Below are 19,675 nucleotides of genomic sequence, written 5' to 3'. Positions count from 1 at the left end.
GATAACAGATGGAGTGGCTGTTTGTGGACATCTTGTTGCATCCTGCAGGCCACACCCTCCTTGAGCTGGAGTCTCTCATTGTCCACAGTGGCTTGCTAGGAGGCTCCCCAGACAGAAGCCCAGTAGAGTTTTTTGCATTATTCCCATCCTCTGACCATGAATGTCCTTACTAGATGAGTTCATGTCTGGTATATATCGCTTCAGGCATAGTGAGACCATTATAGATGTTTATGTTACTCCTGCTCATTGGTTCATTTGCCATGGCTGGAAAGACAACACTGGGCTGTCATTTTATTTGACTCCACTCCACATCACTCATTGATTTTTTTTTCCTTTTTTTTTTTTTAACTTTGTGTAATCTCCCTCTACATCTATTTATCAGAAACTCTTGGTTCAACCTCAGAATATAAGATAATCTAACCTTCTCTTCCTCCCTACTGGTGCCACTTCACTCCAAGCCAGCTTCCTCTCTTAACTGATATTCATGATCATTTGCTGCCACTGTATCTGCTCAGACCCTACTCGAGTCAGTTCTCTCTACTGAGACCAGAGTGATCTTGTAAAAATCAGAGCATGCTGCTCCCCTTCCCAAAACTCCCCAGTATTTCCCACTATAGTTAGAATAAATGCAAATCCCTGACATGATCACCAAGCCCTGTTTCATCTGTCCCTCTCTGCCCTTCTCATCCCACCACCACTCAGGGTATCACGCTATTCAACTCTGAGTGTAAGCAAAGTAATCATGTTTGACAGGTATAAAACTAATTAAAGGGTAGAACGTTATAAAACAATGTTTACCCTAGTTTTAAAGACTTTCAGTCGAGTAAGTAGTAGAGGTTTTAAGAGCCTTGCTCTTGGACCATAAATGAAGAATATCATAAAATTTTGTAAAAACCTAAAGGTTTTACCACTCACAACTGTTGCACAGGATGAGTGGAATAACTTCCAAAGAAAGTTTAAATTTTAATGAAATTTATTTGAATTTCCTATTAGTGTACCATTATAATTTTTTTATATGTAAAAAAATCAGCTTTAAACTTACAAATAAAAAGAACCTCATATTGTATAATTAGTATTACATAAACCAGATTCATCCATGCTGTAAATTAGTTTTTAGGGTATGTAGAACACATCAAAGTTAAACAATTCTTTAAGACAGGATGTACCATAAGCAAAATTAAAAGAGAAGGGAGTGGAAAAAGATTGTTGCAACATATAAAACAAATGGTTACTATATAGACTATGTAAAGAGCTCCTACTAATCAATAAGAAAAAAACCCCGCAACTTTAAAAAAGGCAAAAGATAATGAAAAATAAATTAATTAGGCAAAGCATACAATAAGGTAATTCAGAGCAAGGAAACCTGATTGACTAATAAGCCTGTAAGAATATGTTATCTTTGTAATAACCAGTGAAGGGGATGGTGAGGGAACAGGATGTCATTTTTCACCATCTAACTGGGAAAAGTTAAGAAGTCTGACAATATCAAGTGCTGATGAGGATGTGAAAGGAAGCTTGCACACACTGCTCTCAGGAAGGTAAATTGGCAGAGTAAGTAATTTGGCTCTCTAGAGTAAAATTTTAATTTGTGTCCACCATATAATCCAGTAATTTTATTTTTACTTCTTTATAATTTGTATACCTTGGAGAAACTTTTGCATACATGGACTAGGGGATAAAGACTTTGTGTCTTTGTAACTGAAAATTTGGGAACAAGTGAAAATGGCCATGAATATGGGAAAAATATATTTATTAGAGCCTGTTAATACAGTGGAATGCTGTATAGACTTTCATTTCTACAAACTGCTATATAGTAATATACTGTGTTAGCATATGGACCAATATTAGTATATTTCAATATCATAATATTGTGTGAAAAAACCAAGATGCACAGTGATATATACATTTTATGTAAACCTAATAAATACATGAAATAATAATGCAATATATTATTTCTGGTCACACAGACAGGCTAAAATAATACACATTAAAATAATGACATTGGTTCTCTCTGGGGTCGGAGTAGGGAAAGAACTGAAAATGAGGTACAAAGAAGACAAAAGGAAATTTAACTTGATCTGCAATGTGTTTTTTCTTGCATTAAGCAATGAAGCAAATGTGATGTAATGTTCACAACAGTTAATTCTAGGTTGTGGGTATAGGGACCTTTGCTATAGTAGTACTTGTAGCCTTACGTAGTTTTCACTCAAGAAAACTCTTAAATTTTTCAGACCATCCAATTAGCATTGAGGGTTTGGAACCTGGTTTTCCTTCTTGTTGGATTTTAGGCAAATCATTTAAGGCTTCTGCCCTTTGGCTTCTCACATGTGGTGTGAAAATTGTAAGTATATGCACAATGGTGGTCATGAGTAGTTATCCTTCAGTGCTCATCTGTAGCCCACCTCCTCAGGAAGCCTTCTCTCATCCCGGCTCCCCTCGGCCCAGAGGTCCTCTGTGTTCCTTGAGCATCCTGTGCACTGTAACACTTAGCACATTCTTCTATGATGTCTCACTGTGAGCCAGTCTCTTCCAGGAGGCAAAGAAATCTTAGCTATAGCACAGGTCTTAGGGAGGAGCAAGTAGTAAGTGCTCAATAAACAGAGCTCAGTAGCCAACGAAGATGCTTAATACATTTTTAATAAAAGAATGAGTGAGCAAAACAGCAAAAATACAGCAAGACTTCATAAAGCAAGATATCCTGTAATGGCTTCCGAGGTTGTGATTATTCTTTTGACTTCACTGAATAAGTGTAATCCCCCCAAATCCCATTCTTAATCCCAGCCTACGATTTATATCCTTGAGATTTTCCTGCACTGTGAATAAGGCCATCAATGTGGTCTCCTAGAGAGACATCAACATTTACATTTAGACACATTAAAGAATAAACATTTCACGCCCCTTTTTCTGGTTCATAATTTGAGGGTAAGCTTACACTGAAGTTATAAAATGACAGTTCATGCTTTGAAGATTCATTTAATAAACATTTTCTAAAGAAGAATAAAGGTACTCTCTCAGCCACTGAATCATATTCATATAAGCAGGCCTGGGTGGGTGTCTGCGGTGATTGCTGGCTCTCTGTCAGCTCTCCAGCTGGGTTTTTGACATGTGAAGGACATGAGGTTTTAGTGCTTTCAGAGGATCTGGAAAATACATTTTTATTGTTCTTCTTCATGGATGGAGAAGCTTTACAAACTTGTCTTATTTTTCAAGCACTTGATGTTTTCAATGAGGATCTTTTCTTCTACATTAACAAAGGGAATGACACACCATCGCCTTGTTAGCCTGAGGCACAGGGAATGAAATCACAGGGAGATAAAAGACCCCGAGGGAACCAAGGCTTGGGAAGAAAGGGTGTATATTTCAGGGAGAATTGTGGTTTTCTGTCCTCTGAGACAGCAGAAAATTATTTTGGCCTCTTCTAAAAGCCATTCACTCTGTAGAGATATTTTCTTGAAAGTGAATTATTTGTGCTTTATCTCTATATGAGAATATGAAAGGCTGAACTTTCTTCCTTATTCATTTCTCTCATGATGATAAATTTTCCTGTTTCAAGTCAGTGGCAGACAAACATCACGGCAAAACTCCTGTAAAAATATATTAAATCTGTGTAGCAGCTGACTGATACATCCTAATAGATACTTGACATTTAGATATTAAGGGTACTTACTGTCTTAGTTACTTCAAATAGCAACCCTGGTGAGGGTCGTCGTGTGTTATAAACTGACTTCACTTTCCCAATGAAAAACATGTGTTCCAAGATTCAGTACATCATCCTGCTGTATCTGGTAGAGACGTACCCACAGGGTTCTTGGATCCCATAGAGGTTTACAGTTTTACTTTTTTAGATCCCAGAGGTATTAAACCAAGACAAAACAAAAACACAGAACAAGAAATGGACTTCTCAGTTCATCTAGGGTTTGTTTAGATCTAACACCAGCTCACGGAATTGGGTCCTTCTGTTGTTCTCTATAATTCAGAATCAATTGCTTTACAGAAGCATCTTATACTTCAAACTGTGTTTCAGGGCTGCTTCTGTGGTCTTCCTGGGCATAGGTAAACTGGAGAAAAATCAAGTCCTGGGCTCGGTACCTACTAATATGACAGGATTCTTCAGATTTTATTTATGATTATCTACTTCTTTATGCCAAGGGGAAGATAACTAAGAAGTTCACACGTTTGTTTCCAAGTTTCTCCTTTTACATTTCTGAGCTTCACGTATGAGCTGACACCTCTGGGCACATTAATCATCAGCAAGTGAGAAATTTCTAAATCCAGTTCTTAATTGATAATTAAGAATAGGATGTAAATTAGCACTGGGTTTCACTGCAGGCCTGAGCTTTTTCCAACTGGCTTTATAAAAATGGATGAAAGGAGTGATCCCAAAGCTTGTTTTTTATTTTACTTTATGGAGTTACAGGGCAATTTGTTTTTGGAATTCACAGTGTGAAAACCAAGTTGTCCTTTTTGGCATGAATGATTCATGCAAGACAAACAAATAATACAAACCCATGACAGGCATGTTATTCCAGCTTCATATACAGCTGGAGGATGTTTTTCTTGGGCTGGGATGTTCTACTGTGTCAACCACAAAATAAAATTTCTGCTGCTACCAGATCTGTGCTGCGTCACTCGTAAGAACAAGTACTTTTGGTGTAATTAGTATGTTTCACCATCCCTCTTCTACAAAAAGAAAATTAAGTGTATAGAGGTCAGAGACTGGTTCAAGTCTCCATAGCTGTGAAGTTGCCTTGTCCCTGCTAAGGTCCAGGTCTGTCTAATACTGCATGACTGTATCTCCTCCTTGAGCCAGCTCATGATTGATAAATTTTGTAATGAGGTGAACTTTGTGGTAAACATCACTCCTTTCTCCAAGGGAACAATGATTTCATCCTTTTTTTTTCCCCTCTGACGGAGTCCTTTGGGTGAGACTGTATTAATGTGCCCTTGTTTCTTCCTCTGGAGTATCTCCCAGTTTGGCATTTCTTTGTATCTCTGATTGTGCTCCTTTCCTTATTCTTTGTCTACACCAGACAAGAGATTTACTAAACCATCTCTCATTTGTTCAAATATGTTTTCTAATACCTTGTTTTTGTCAGTATATGTGTGGCTGTGCACATGTTGGAACATTCTTCATCCAACTGTTCAGATGAACGTGCTAGTAACACTTTGAAGCCTGGGAACTGCTGTTTTAGGCAAACAAGGATTATCTCTCAAACATCCATGAGACTTTTGTTCTAGAGTGTTGCCCTTTGAAAAGCAATCAGAAGCCAGAAATACGCACTGATATTAGGTCCTGTAATTAATGAGCATCATCCACTTGGGATGGTCTGCATGATGTGGGGAAGATGGCAGCTTTGGAGGCAATGATGATTTTGGGTTGAACCCTTGCTTTTGCCACTTGAATGCCAAGTGACTTTGAACAAATTATCATCTCAGTCCATTTTTCACGTGAAATGTTGGAATAATAATACCTATCTCATCGAGTTATTGTGAGGTTAAAATAAAACAGCTGCACACTGCCGACACATGTTCGAAACTCAGCATTATCTTAGAACCTCTTCTCTGTCTCCCCGTCCTTTGCGTGGAAGATTGGACTGAGGGTGTGAAGTTAGGAGAAGAGAATGCACCTAGAATTGTGATGCTGGTTTTACAGGTTCCTCTGCTTGTCAAACTTAGTCATACTGCTCTGCATGCAGTCACTTTGATTCACTCACCAGATATATCTTAAGAGCCAGCCATGTGCCAGGTACCATCTGGGTTTAGTTTTCAAGTCAGAGTACTTCTTAGCAAGACAGCTAATGGTATCAATACAGTTTTCACAGTGAGCTCACTAGCTTTTTGTTTGCATAGAATTATTTTCAATTTACAGAAGCTCTTCAGTCCTAACCGTCTCCTTAATTTTATTTTCTCTTTGAGAAACGCCCTATGTTCCCACGACTAATGTAATTGCCTATTTTCAGTGCCCCTAAATATTGAGTCACTGGCTGACCCCATAGACTTGCTCAGTGAAAGGTCTTATCATTGGCTGTTCCACCTCGATGGATCACATGAGTTGAAAAACATAATTGTGGGATATTATGTTTAACAAAAATACATAATTTCACTACTTTAGGAGCACAATGGCCTCATGAAAAGTGCTTGGACTTTTGTTTGCAGACACTCTTGGGTTTGAGTACTGATGCCACAGTTGGGTATGTCTGGACATTTTTACCTAAATGTTTTCATCCTAAATATCCTCCATGTGCTAAAGGTGATGATACCCACCTCGTCAGTCCTGTGAGGACTGGAGAGAGGTGTGTAAAGTGTGGAGCACAATGGTAAATGCTCAGCAGATCGAACCATATAAAAATACACTTTTTTGCTTGCTTTTCTCTTACTGCCGAAAGGATACATTCGACCGCAGAAAATTTAGAAAATCTAGTTAACGCAAATGAAAAAAAGACAAATCACGAACAGTCTTAAGACCCGGAGTTACCTGATGGTCCCATTTGACTACAGAGCCTTTCGATATCTGTCTCTCCGTCTTTCTCCTTCTCCATCTTCTCCCCACCCTTTCCCAGATACTAGGATCTACCATAGACAGTGGCTGATATTGGGCCATTTTACACCTAAATTAATGACACTTTCATCTGGTTTATTCTAATCTGTTGCTAAAATTGGATCATGTGGTATGCGTTTTTTTAATCTACTTTTTACAATTATGATATTGACAGCATCTTTCAAATTCATTAAATATTCTTCTATAGTATCACTTTTAATTGATGCATGATATTCCATTATATGATTATACCACAATTTTTTTCACCAGTCATCTATTACTAGAAAATTAGGCTGTTTTCAAATTTTTTGTTATTATGAAAAAGTCTTGGGATAAAGATCCGTACAGCTTTGGAGGGAAGAGAATGTAGTGGTTTAGAATACAGACTGCAGACAAGAAGTCTCTGCTTCACTGCTTTCTCCCTGTGTAACTTTAAGTCTGCCACGTGCATCTCAGTTCCTTCTTGCATGAAATAGGGGCAACTGTAGTACCTAGTTCATGGGGACTCTATGAGAGTTCATCTATCTCAGGTGCTTAGAACAGTGTGTGGGTGCAGCATAAGTATTACTAATAAGTTAACTGTTGGGAATTGTTACTGTCTTTACATATTTCTGTTTTTTCTTTTGGAAAAATCTCACAAGAGGAATTTTTGAGTAAAGGGCCTTTGATAGACTTTTCCACACTAATCTCTAAATTGGATGTGGTCATCTGCTTTCCCATAGTGCGTAAGTGTGCTGCTTTTCCAGAAAAAGGAGAGGTTGTCAAAATCACTGGCAGTATCAGTTTCATCACTCTTATTACACTACTTCATGACACAGGTACACACTTTTTCCCAGTGTAACATCTCTGAAATCAGAATGTTCCTAACCATCATTGTCAGCCAAGTGAGTGCCAGGGCCTGGTTGTATAAAACCTTCTTTTGACAGCTACTAAGATCTAGAAGGGTGTCTGTGTGTCTAAACACCCATGAAATTTAATTTTATTTGGGAGATGTGAAACAAGGTGAACGTATGTAAAAACTGTAATCTAAGTGCAAAGTGAGTGTCACGGAAAATATATAATGCCTTTTTCTAGAGAGCATCTCAGATTGGGTCTGTAAAATGCACCTGAAGCACAGAGGTTTCTGGGTTGAGCTTGGAAGACTAGGGGAGGGGGGAGACATGGCAGGAGAAGACAGGTCTAATATCTCTCCATTTCTACTTATTTCTATACTTCTTTTTGTCATGCACACAGCTCAGAAAGATGGTAATAGCCCTGTTGCAGTGGTGTAGAACCCAGGAGGGCATTGGTGGATATTTCCCGTTTCAAAGCTGTTGGCTGTTGCGTGTATCATGCTCTTTGAATGCAACACCTCTGGCAACCTCCCTCTCCTTGCAGTCCCCTCTTTTCCTGTGTACATACCCTCCACCCCACCTAATCATGGTGCCCTCTGCCTTTAGATCTCAGCTTAGACATCATGTTAGCTGAGAAGCCTTTCCTGACTCACCAACACTGGTTACCTGTCATCCCTGTGTTTTCTGTTGTACCCTGCCCCATCCTTATCTTATAGCTTATCACAGAGCATTTTATTACCTAGTAACTCGATGCCTCTGCCAGCAATCTGTAAACTTGTAGAAGCATGAATTTATTCAAGTCAAGGCCTACAGCACAGCTGGCACAAGGCAGGTACTTAAGAGATATCACTTGAGAGAACTTCAGTCCTCAGCCCACGAGTGGAACCTCTGGTTAGTGGCATCAGTGGAAGTCACAGCTATAAGGGCCTCAGGGTGAGTCCATCGTCTTGAGAGGATCCAGGGCTCTACTAGTTGTCCCCGAGGGTGTAGCATGGGCTGGTTGTTTCTGATATTACACAGTAGCTTAAAATTCCTTTTACTTCCAATTTATTTTGAGAGCTTATCAGAGCAAGCTGTCCATGTTGAGACCCTCTTTAAGCTGTCTCCTGAAACATCTGCATAAATCTGGCCACACGGCTTCTGATGGCCCATTTTCAGCCGTTCACACAATGAGAGCGGAAACCAGAGGCTGACAGGGACGGAGTCTTCGCTCCCTTATTAGCATTTAGGTTCTTTTCAGTTTAATCTGAAACAAAGTTTTGTTCATTTACCTTTTCCTATTACGCTATTCAAGCAGTTTTTCCACGTTTACTACCATTTTTAAGTTATCAGTACGAGCAACCAACCCAGTCCCTTGTTCCTGAGAATTGAAAACATTTGCCCCTTGAGATTCAAGTGAGGTGTTAAGCAAAAGCAGTCAGATAACTTGAGTTCAGACTCTCTCCAAACTGCCTTTCCAAATACAGTACTTGAATTCAGGATAATCAGTCAAGCTTAGCACTAAACATAAGGAACAAATTCTGCCTCTTGTCTAGACAGTCAACCTACTCTTGTGTTTGTTGTAATCAGGGAAGAGAGCTGGCTTTTGTGCGATAAACTGTGTAACTCACTGGGATACATTAAAAATGGATGTGCTGAAGGAGTTAAATATGATAAATGAAGAAAGGAAAGGAAGTTACAGTGACGCCTAAATTCAAGCCAGGCTTCTGTATCTTACTTGTTCTACTTCCTGTCTATTTGTCTGTAGATTTCTGTGTGTTGTTTTTCCTCCCAGTATAGTCCATGTTGGTGCCTAGTATTCGCATCGTGAGGCCCATGTATCAGTGGCCTTTTAGGGAAATGCAACCCCAAAGGGAGAAGCTGTCACTTCAAAGCATGCCACAGTGCTTAGATATAGCCAGGAAATTAACCATGTCGGCGCGATAATATTTCTTTAAAAGCCTGAAACCCTTTCTTTAATGCTGATAGTTATCTATGTCTGCTATAAACTTGTTTCTACCATAAGGAGATATCTTAAGGGTTTTTGTTTGTGTTTTTATTTAATCCCAAGAAAATAGAATTGGTCTCCACCTGACTTCTCTGCTGGGGGAGAAGCTGTTGAATGGGATGTGGAAATAAATGGGTTATAAAGGAGAGGCCAGTTCTTGACTTTGTTCTTGACTTTGTCCTGCTGCTCTCCTGTCGTTGTGAAATACACTCTGTAAAACGTATGTGTTCCAGCCCACTCTTATCCCAGTCTCATAGTGAGGGAGAAGAGCTCTAACCCATCAGAATTTTTTTTTTAAATGTTTTGACCTGACCTTGATGTCCTTATCAAGGTGATTATATTAGCTGCATTGTTTTTGTGTGTGTCAGTCATTTAATCCCTCATTATACTTAAGTAAAAATGGATATTTAACTTAATACCTGAGGCTCCTAGAAGTTGGGAAGGATATGTAAATTTTGGAGACGGCTCAGCAAAGAAAATGAGTGAAATTTAATAAACTTAAAAAAATATTGTAAAAGTATTGAGGTTTACTATTTAGTATGGCAAAGAGCAGCTTTGTTGTATTCACATTTCAGGAACAGGATCATTTATAATATAGAGAACAGTGCTGCACAGAATTGACTATTTTGTGAGGGGGACGGAGGAAAAAGAATCAAATTATAGGATAATTGGCTTCTATGGGAAGACTTTCCTTACTCTTAGAATTGATGGAACAGGGAACAAGTTACAAAGGACTATGTAATTTACTTTGGGAGACCTTAAAAACAGGATAGATTCTTCTCCACTGGAGTAGCTGAGAGAGCTTTAAGAAACATACTAAGTAATTTTTTTTTTTAAGAATAGATCCTAAACTGAAAGAATTAAAATTGAAAAAAAAAAACTTTGTCCATATCCATAGTCAATAAAAGAAACAATTCATATGAATAACAATTTTTAGGCTTAAATCTCATCTTGGAACTACCACCTAATCTTATTTTGTGGAAGGAGATTGTGAATTCTTAGGTAATTACTTTCTTGTTCTGCTTTAGGTTCAATAATTCTCTCTCATTGCTTTTAATTATATTAAAGTATGTTTATTAAAGTACTAATGAGACCAAAGCCATACTGATTAAAAACAGAATTATACATTTAAAACTTCTGATATTAAGAAATGGAAGGTAGGTCCTAATATTGGAAAATGAATCCTGCAGGTCTAATAAGTGGTTTGCTGTGTGCCTAGTGTTGCTTTTTTCAATAGTTTATTCCAGATCTGTTGAAGTTACAAAATTTTTATGAAATGAAACTTTTTTTTTATCATAAAAGCAATTTATCCTAAGAGCTCTAGGCAGGGTGCATCTGCCCTAGTGATTTTTATAGCATCTAATTAGTAAATGCACGGCTGGCTAGGCAATGCATATTAAGAGTAGGCTTTGCTTATTGTCACCCTTAATAAATTTTAGAATGTTTGGGATTGAGGTTTTTTTCCTTCCCTACTCCTTTTTTCCTGCTCATTGACTTGAATCACAGCCATTCTTCCTTTTCTTTGGAACTGCACTTTTAAATCTGTCTTTCAAAGGCTGTTCTCTGCCTTCATCTTACCTGGTTCCATATACTTCTTATTTTTTTATTTGCTGTTCATTTTCAATTTCTGGTTTGTTGTATTTTAAAAATAAGTCAGTGAATTTAAACATTTTAGTCAATTTTTTTCTGCCTTTTCTGATTACCTCCCAATCATGCTTTTTTTAAAAAAAAATAATTGAAGTATAGTTGATTTACAATGTTCTGTTAGTTTCAGGTGGATAGAAAAGTGATTCAGTTATATGTATATTATATGTATATATTGGTTTTCAGATTACTTTCCATTATAGGTTATTACAAGATATTGAATAGTTCCCTGTGCTATACAGTAGGTCCTTGTTGTTTCTCTGTTTTATATGTAGCAGTGTGTATTTGTTAATCCCAAACTCCTAATTTATCCCCCCACCTTTTCCTGTTTGATAACCATAAGTTTGTTTCCTACTGCCAATCACATGTATTTTGATTGATATCTTGAAAGCAGATCAGCAGTTTTGTTTTCAAGAGCTCGGCCCAGACCTGTATCTGGGCCAGTCCACTCCTCAGTGGACTGCCTTTGGGTCGCTTCTCCATCTCTCTGATCACTTCCTGAGGTTAGACCCCCTCACTGGTCTCCAGAACTACTGCCACACGCCTTGCCCAGTCTCCTGTCCCTCATCATCAGCTCTTTCCTGCCCTTTCCTCATCCTGTAGCTAGTTGATCTTACTAGAAGGCAAATCTTCATTGCCCTTCATTGCTTAAAATCCTTTACTATTGATCCCTTGTCTACAAGATGCAATCCAAACTGCTTAGTGTGCATAAAAGCCCCTGCATAAGCTGACCATTCCCACCTGCCCAGCCAGCCTCCTCGCTCCCACAACCACTCACACCGTCCACTAGCTAATGATTCTGGCCACATCAAACTCAGCACTCCAGGTGCAGGGAATGAGCAGAGCAAAGGCATGGGGGTGAACAGTGTAGCCATGCTTGAGCAGTGGAGTGATAGGAAGTGGCCCACTGCCAGTACCAGTGAAGTACTGCCAAGGGTTGGTGCTGGAGCCCTGATGCTCTGCAAAGGAATGGTGATGAAGAGGTCATCAAGCTGCTCTCTCCATGGGGAGAGGAAAGCTTGTTCTGAAGAGCTTGCCATTACCCACACCCGTACTCTGACGCCTCCCACTGTTTCTTTCCCTAACCTTAGCCTGCGACGGCGATCACTGGGGGCCTCACTGCAGCAGCCGGTGCCAGTGCAAAAACAGGGCTCTGTGCAACCCCATCACAGGGGCTTGCCACTGCGCTGCGGGCTTCCGGGGCTGGCGCTGTGAGGAGCGCTGTGAGCAGGGCACCTATGGTAACGACTGTCACCAGAGATGCCAGTGCCAGAACGGAGCTACCTGTGATCACGTCACCGGCGAGTGCCGCTGCCCACCGGGATACACTGGAGCTTTGTAAGTGACGCGCCGCTGAGCATTGTGACAAAGCCAACTTACCCTCTCCATTCTGCTGCTGCTGGCGTCATATTCCTGTGCTTTTGTTTCTCTTGCTGCCTGAAGGGTTACTGAGGGGACAGGACTGCAGGCACAGATGTGAGATGAGCACTGATGGCCACTAGGTGCTCTTGCTTTTTGGCCGTTGAACATCAGAGCCCAGCCAGAATCTAAGGACCAGCTCTGATGCCTTCCTTTTGGCAGAGCAAAGACAGAGAGGGCCAGGATGTTGTGTTGAATAGCAGTATTTGGAGTTTGGGGGCAGATTTGGGTTCTGCTGTGATTTTCCCTCAATTGCATTCTGGCTGTTAATGGTCCATGTTATTCTGCTCTGTGTGGTGGTTAATTAGCTGGATACAGCTGATGGGTTCAGTGCCTTGGAAAAGAGGAAAGGTGAAAGACGTTAGAAATAGTCCATGATCAAAGGTTAGCTGGATTATTTAATGCCCAAAAATACATATGTTGCTTCATGAATATAAAAGTACATGTGTCACATCTGTGTAGGATGTGCACACAATTTAATTCTTTCTGGAGAACACTGAAGCAACTACTCAATCTCAACAACCTCCTTTACTTTGTGGGAAGGACATTCTTTGGTTTGCTTGTATTTGCAAACAGAGTTAGAGGTGGAATTTGCCAAAAAAGTAGGAGATAAAAAAAATTCTTGTTCCCTTACTGGGAAAATTACACTTGTAAATCACAGAGCTAGAAGTTGAAAAAATGTGGCTGATTAGGTAAATACTTCCTGCTGACAGTGTTAGGGCTGTAAAGTAGAGCTGAAGTAAAAATTGCATTAGCCTCTAAAGCCTTCTGATTTCCAGAAGAATGGATGATCATCTCAGATTGTTTAATTGTTAATATTGCTCTTATGAGTTTTTATTAAGGCCGCAGTTAAGGTTTTTGGGAAACTTGGAACAATTTCACAGGAGAGTAAAAAAAGACAATTAGAGGCTTAGAGAACAAGGTTTGTTCATGCAATATGGAGGGTTTGTCATTCTGAAGAAGGGAACTCTGAAAATTGATTCTGAAGGGTATGTACACTCAGTGGGTGATGTGTAGATATTTGTCTCCTTTGAGGTTAGAACAAACACACAAAACAGACTTCCAGTGTAACACATGGGCTTTATAAAAGTTCTGTGGAAAATTCCTGTCACCAAGGAGTGAGTGGCCAGCAAGAGTTATCCTTGGTGCTCGCTGATAGGACAGGTTCTCAAATGGAAACAGTTTCATTAGAAAATATCCCCAAGCAAAGACCAGGACTAGGTGACCCCTCAAAGACCCTTCCAGCCAACATAATTGATGCTCTTGATGTCAATGAAATAAACCATGTAAGACAGAGAAAGCTTATCTATTTTAGGGCCCTGGGTGCTGTTGTGTTTGTGAACCTACGGGTTATGTGGTTGGGTAAATCATGGTGTCCCATATTAATTCCTCAGCTGTGAGGATCTCTGTCCCCCTGGTAAGCACGGGCCACAGTGTGAGCAGAGATGTCCCTGCCAAAATGGCGGCATATGTCATCACGTCACTGGAGAATGCTCTTGTCCTTCTGGATGGCTGGTAAGTGCCCCTCTCCCCACTCAAAGTCACCTGTTCCAGGATTCTCAAGTGAAAATGCATGTGGAAGACTTCAGCACAAAAGAAAATCCCACTAATCTTTAAAGATTCCAAAATTGGAAGTGCCCGACCATATCTAAGCTGAAGTTTTTCAGTTCTATGAAGGCAGAAGGTGATTAATCCTGCACTTGAAGTGTACTAAGGGTCCTCATGGAAAAGATAGTAGGACATCTATCCTGCATTTCCCCGCAAGATCTAAAAGGGAAATATCTCATCTTAAACATGACAGCGAAAGCTGTTAAACACTGCAAGTATTCAAGTACTTAAATAATCATTTTCATAATTATGTTCTATGGGTCACTCTTATTCTTTGAGAATATTTTTCTCAACAGGTTATGTGTCAAAGTTATCTGGTCCTATAAGTCTGGAGACACGCTGAGGTAAAAGAAGTTTTCCAGGTATTGCAGAACTTCTCAGTCTTTAGTATGATCATCTAAGAGGAAGCTATTACTCAGCACACTTGCCGAACTTTGACCCTGATGCTCTTTCTCTATGTAGTGTCTCACAGGCGTAATATTCTGTGGAATACACAATGTCAGAAGTGGTTTACTGAGTGGATTTCTCTGAAATCGGGAAATAATACTGGTTCATATCTCTCTGAGTTGGTTTGTGCAGGAATCCGCTTGAAGGTGGAAGAGTGATTGACCAATGTCTGTTTCTTTATTAACATACAGCAAATAAAAGAGCAATTTACTTCATGGTCACCTTCCATCTCCAGGGACTGTGGTGAAACTGTGACTACAAGTGACTTAAGTGCCACCTCCAGTGACAAGTCCTCAATCTTCATTCCGTTTCACTTCTCCAAAGCGTTTTATGTTGTTGCTCATCCCATTTTCCCTTCCTAATCTCTTTTCCCTCCACTTCTTTTAAAAAAGGTTTTAAAGTATATTATTACTATTTTTTTGGAGACGGTGGGAAGTAATTAGGTTTATTTATTTATTTTTAGAGAAGGTACTGGGAATTGAACCCAGAACCTTGTGCATGCTAAGCGTGTACTCTAACACTTGAGCTATTTTCTCCCCTTCCTTTCACTTCTTTTATAACCTCTCCTCCTATCTTTCTTACTAAATAAAGATTTCTGTTCCTAATCCCTCATCTTTTACCTCTCTACTACAGTATGTCCTAGGTTTCCATCTTGCCTTTTTCTTTTCTCACTATAAGTCTTTTCTGGAAATCTCGTTAAGATCCATGGCTTTAACAGTCATCTGCTGATTCTCCCAAATCTTGACTTTACCTCCCCTGAGCACAGATGTGTATTTTCAGTTTGCTGTTAGACACCCCACCTAGATTCCCTATAGACACGAAGCCCCCATCTGTCTGAACTCTACCCAGGCTGGAGCCTTAGGAGCCAAACCTGGGACGGTACTGGTCTGGCATTACCCTCGGTGTAGGCGTGGATCAGAGGAGAGCTGGAGTTCACTTCCCAGTGAGAATCATGGGACGTCAGGGAGAGTTCAGGATGTTAAGACCCTGGGACAAGTAGAAAAGAAATATCAGACCCAAGGTGAGAGCTGGGAATGGCAAGCAGGCGAGACAAGGTCTGATTCTGGAGGCAGAGCCTGGAGAAACTCCATGAAGCGATGGCATCAGTGCCAGAGGGCCTTTTATTGAGTGCCTGAGGAGGAGCTGAACAAGGGAGCTGTTGAAGAACTGAGCCAGAAGCAAGCCCATCAAAATCCGTGTTAATAAAACCAAATCTGTCATACACCTAAGCTTTTCCTAAGGCTATTCCTCTTCTATCTTTTCTATCTTGGTTAAAACCATCACTTCTCTCTGAGTTGCCTAAAGTAGAAATGCTGAATTATCTTTGACTCCTTCTCTGCTTTTGTTTCGTATATTCAGCCTTTTGCCAGTACTGGTCATTGCTTGGTCCTTGGTGAGGGAGGGATTTTGCTGGGGTAGCAGAGTTTTCAGATAGCTACATGTTCTTTGGATGAGGAGCTGTGTGCACGTTACTCCTAGGACTTTTGTGTACACATGGTCTGTAGAGTTGTCTCGTCATGAAATCGAAGCTTTCTTCTTCTTCTTGGGTGAGGTGGTCATGATATGGGAGTGGTAACCATAGGCTTGGACCGTGAGTCCCACCAGGGAGGCAGATGGCCATCCTGACCAGCACAGTGGAGCCTCCTCTGTACTCTGGGCCCCCTATCTTGATAGACATTTCTTACTAAAGGTTTTCTGATCATTTTTCTCTATGTGGAGCTGAGCTTCCAGCTTACACCTTTCTCCACAATGTTTCACCTGTGCTATCATCCCATCCCAGGTGCTTTTCAAAGATGAATATATTTTCCCCTTACACATACACACACATATGTATTTCAGTTAGAAATAATGTCCTACTTAAAGCTGTTTTCTCACATTAATCCTTATTTGCAAAGAGTATTTCCACAGCATCTCTGAAGCTTATGTGGGACCATTGCAAAATGTGAGTGGTTAGTCCCTGAAACAGTAAGAATTTTTACCAGAGCTACTGTTTTCCACAGACTGACCCCTGCCTTCTTATTCCTTCAGTCATGTTAATATGTTGTGCTGGAATGGAGGCATCAGGCCTATTGTAACATCTGTCCTCCTCACCACATTGTGAGCTAATTAAGGATTGTGACTTTATCTTTGATTTTCAGACCTTAGCACTACGCCTGGCACATAGCTGATTCTCAGTGAAACATTGATTTGAATCATCTCTCAAAGTTTTTTTTCAGTTCCAAGATTTTGGAAGAACTTTCCTTGTTGGTAGATAGCTAGAAACCATCAGAGGAGACTTAATTAGCACACCAACTGCCTTTGTGGGTAGCCAGGAGTCAGAGGAAATGTATTTCCTCATGCTATCCAGAATAAACATTCACAAACCATCTGGTGTTCAGTAGCCTCCAATTTCAGAGTGCCCACAGTCTGTCTTTTTTATAGAGAAGGAAGACAAAGGAACAGCTTCCAGCAGTTAAAAACGCTGTAAAAACCTCCATTATTTGAAATACATTGTTTGCTTTAACAGTAACTCCAATAAATACATGATAAGCCACAAGCCCAAGTTACACAGCCAAGTGAAGTAGAAAATACTCAAGTGTTTCATTGACTTACTGGTGCAGTATCTGACTCTTCTCCACGTAGGACTGGAATCAGCATGACAGTGTCTGACAAGATGGACAGCCTCTAGGGTGAGGAGACGTGTCCAAGTTACTCTCTTGATTTTACTCCCCAGGAAATAAGCTTTCCTATTGATCTTGGCCCAGCAGTGTTTGTTGAACCTGCTGAAAATAAAAGCATTTTTTTTCTCCTGAAATAAAATGTCTAGGTTCATTTCTGTTGAAGTATTTCTTAGGCAGTGTTATTGTTACTTCAGGTACACAAAATTCCAATCCTTTCTTACGCTTCATTATAAGAAATAAAGCCAATGATAATGTGTATTTTCTCTGGAACATATGGTAAAGCATTTGGATATTCCATTTGTGCCAGATGTTGTCATTTATGGAATGGATGCTCAATAAGTACTGTTGACTTACTGTACATGCAAGGCGCAAGGAAGAACCCTTGAGGGTTTGCAGATTCCTTAGATTGCCATAATAATTTAATGTAACTTAATTTTTTTTAATATGGGTATTTCTTAAGATTGTTCTTCTGCCACCTTTGACTGTATCTTGAGACTTAGGCTCACTAAGCAAGCAAGTCATTTTAAAACTTCTAACATTTCTGAGATGATGAGCAGAATTTATGTGTTCTTAAAATCTCCTTTGTCTGATTTTCTTGCAGCCCTGTTGCCAGATTCCTCTTCCCCTTCTGTTTCTTGTCTTTTCTCCCTTCTCCTCTGGCCCTTCCTTGGCTAGAAGCCCATCTAATTTTTCAAGTCTCTTTGAATGCAGGGCACGGTGTGTGGTCAGCCTTGCCCTGAGGGTCGCTTTGGAAAGAACTGTTCGCAAGAGTGTCAGTGCCATAATGGAGGGACGTGTGATGCCGCCACAGGCCAGTGTCACTGCAGTCCGGGATACACTGGGGAACGGTAAGGGACAGCCTCATGTTTCTCTGTGACTGTTTGGCATGGTGGGAAAGGAAAACTTGGAGAGTCTAGGGAACATGTTCACTACCATGCATCTGTGACTACTCTATAATACTTCAGAAGCATCTATGTGTGTGTTTGACAGATTCTTTCCCAACGCAGTGCGTAGAAACTGAATCAGACTGATGGTGAGTTGAAGGTACAGAGAACGCATTTTAGAAAAATAGTAAAATATCAGAACCCATGCTGGATGCGTCCTATACAGTTAGGTGTTTAGGAGAGCCACTTCAAGGACCACAATTTTTCACATTTTAAAGATTTTTGGATAGTTTTATTTTAAAATGGGATGTGTACTTAGGTATCATTAAAAAGTATGTCAGGCATACAGTTACCTGCTTACAATGCTGTATTCTCTAAGGACATCAGTTGTTTCATTGTGCTGTGGTGACAGAGTAAGTAAGATCCAGTGGTTCTTACTGGCCCCATGTGATGCTCATGTGGTCCTTCCCCCCACTGCTTGTCCTTTTATTGTGTTAGGTGGTAAAGTGTTACCTAGAGTGCTTTGCTTACCCTGTGGTTTCCAATTTTCTCTTTAATCCATTATGTCTTGGAAGACTAGATAACCAAGCTTGCTGGATGTGTGCGTAAATACAGAGAAAAGAGGCTTAGGGAGAAGAATATAATGGCCAAAAACAAAGATCTTAGAATCTGACTCCTTAGAAACATCCTCATCTGTACTGTTCAAGTAATAAATTGTACTTTCCTGTAGGATTGTTATAAGGATTAAATGAATACATTAGAGCATTTAGAACAGTGCTGACACTTAACATGTGTCATTAGCTGTTGTTATAGTTGAGCAATTTCTATGAATTGTATAAATACTAGCACTTATTAATTTGAGTGATGTCTAAGAACTGTATAAATCTTAGCTGTCATTAATGTTTGGTGGTATCTGTGAATTATGAATTCCTTTAACTTTCCTCTCTAATTTTTTTTCTTCCTAAAGTTCTGCTCTAATTTTATGACTTTTAATAAGATACTATAGGATGATTTTCCCCCCTCCTTAGACTGTGCAACATCTTGTTAAATTTATTTCTACCTATTTTGTAAGTTTTGAAAAAATCCCACTGAAGTTTTTAATTGGATATTTCTGGATAAAGAAAACCTTGCCTTTGAATATTTATTTTTTTATTTATTAACTCTACCAAGCTTCTTAGTTAATTCTCATGTTATTTTTAGCAAACACTAAGATTATTTCATCTCCAAATAAAGATGTTAGTCTGTTTTCAATATTTTAATGATTATTTTGTTTTCTTGAATTATAGCATTAATTTAAACCTCTAAGTGAATGTCAAAAGATGGGGGTAAAAGTGGGGATTCTTGCCTTGTTCCTGATTTTACTAAACATGGCTTCAGTATAGTTTCATGTTTGTTACTGATTTTTAGTGAACTGTCTTTTCCAGGTTTGAGTAGTTTTTTCTTAATTTTTATTTTATTAGGAATTTTTGTTGCAATAGTATCTGTTTAATTTCATTAAAGGCTTTTTCATGTTTTTAAAATATAATTACATATTTTTCCTTTATTTTGTGTTTTATGGATTACTGACACCTTTGGCGCATAATTTTTATAGCATGTAATTGGGCTACTCAGTTTTTGTGACTAATCCTATCCTAGTTTCTGGTTGTATTTTGGAT

The 19,675-nt window shown here is 39.5% G+C and overlaps 1 protein-coding gene across 11 annotated transcripts in view; it reads left to right on the top strand.

Annotated features, from left to right (window-relative positions):
- The window catches only part of MEGF10 (multiple EGF like domains 10), a 366,325-nt gene that overhangs the window by 246,762 nt on the left and 99,888 nt on the right, over positions 1-19,675 (top strand). For all 11 annotated transcript variants that reach the window (XR_012069865.1, XM_072957545.1, XM_072957544.1 and 8 more), the window contains 3 exons: positions 12,094-12,340; positions 13,816-13,936; positions 17,848-17,984. Coding sequence is in view for 10 of the 11 variants with exons in the window: in XM_072957545.1 (XP_072813646.1) it covers positions 12,094-12,340; positions 13,816-13,936; positions 17,848-17,984 (505 nt within the window). In the remaining variant the exon portion in view is untranslated. The remainder of the gene's footprint in view (positions 1-12,093; positions 12,341-13,815; positions 13,937-17,847; positions 17,985-19,675) is intronic.

This window comes from Vicugna pacos, chromosome 3, assembly GCF_048564905.1.
Source record: "Vicugna pacos chromosome 3, VicPac4, whole genome shotgun sequence".
Classification (NCBI taxonomy): domain Eukaryota; kingdom Metazoa; phylum Chordata; class Mammalia; order Artiodactyla; family Camelidae; genus Vicugna; species Vicugna pacos.
Note: the sequence above shows the minus strand (reverse complement) of the source record. Positions and strands in the feature narration are given on the sequence as shown.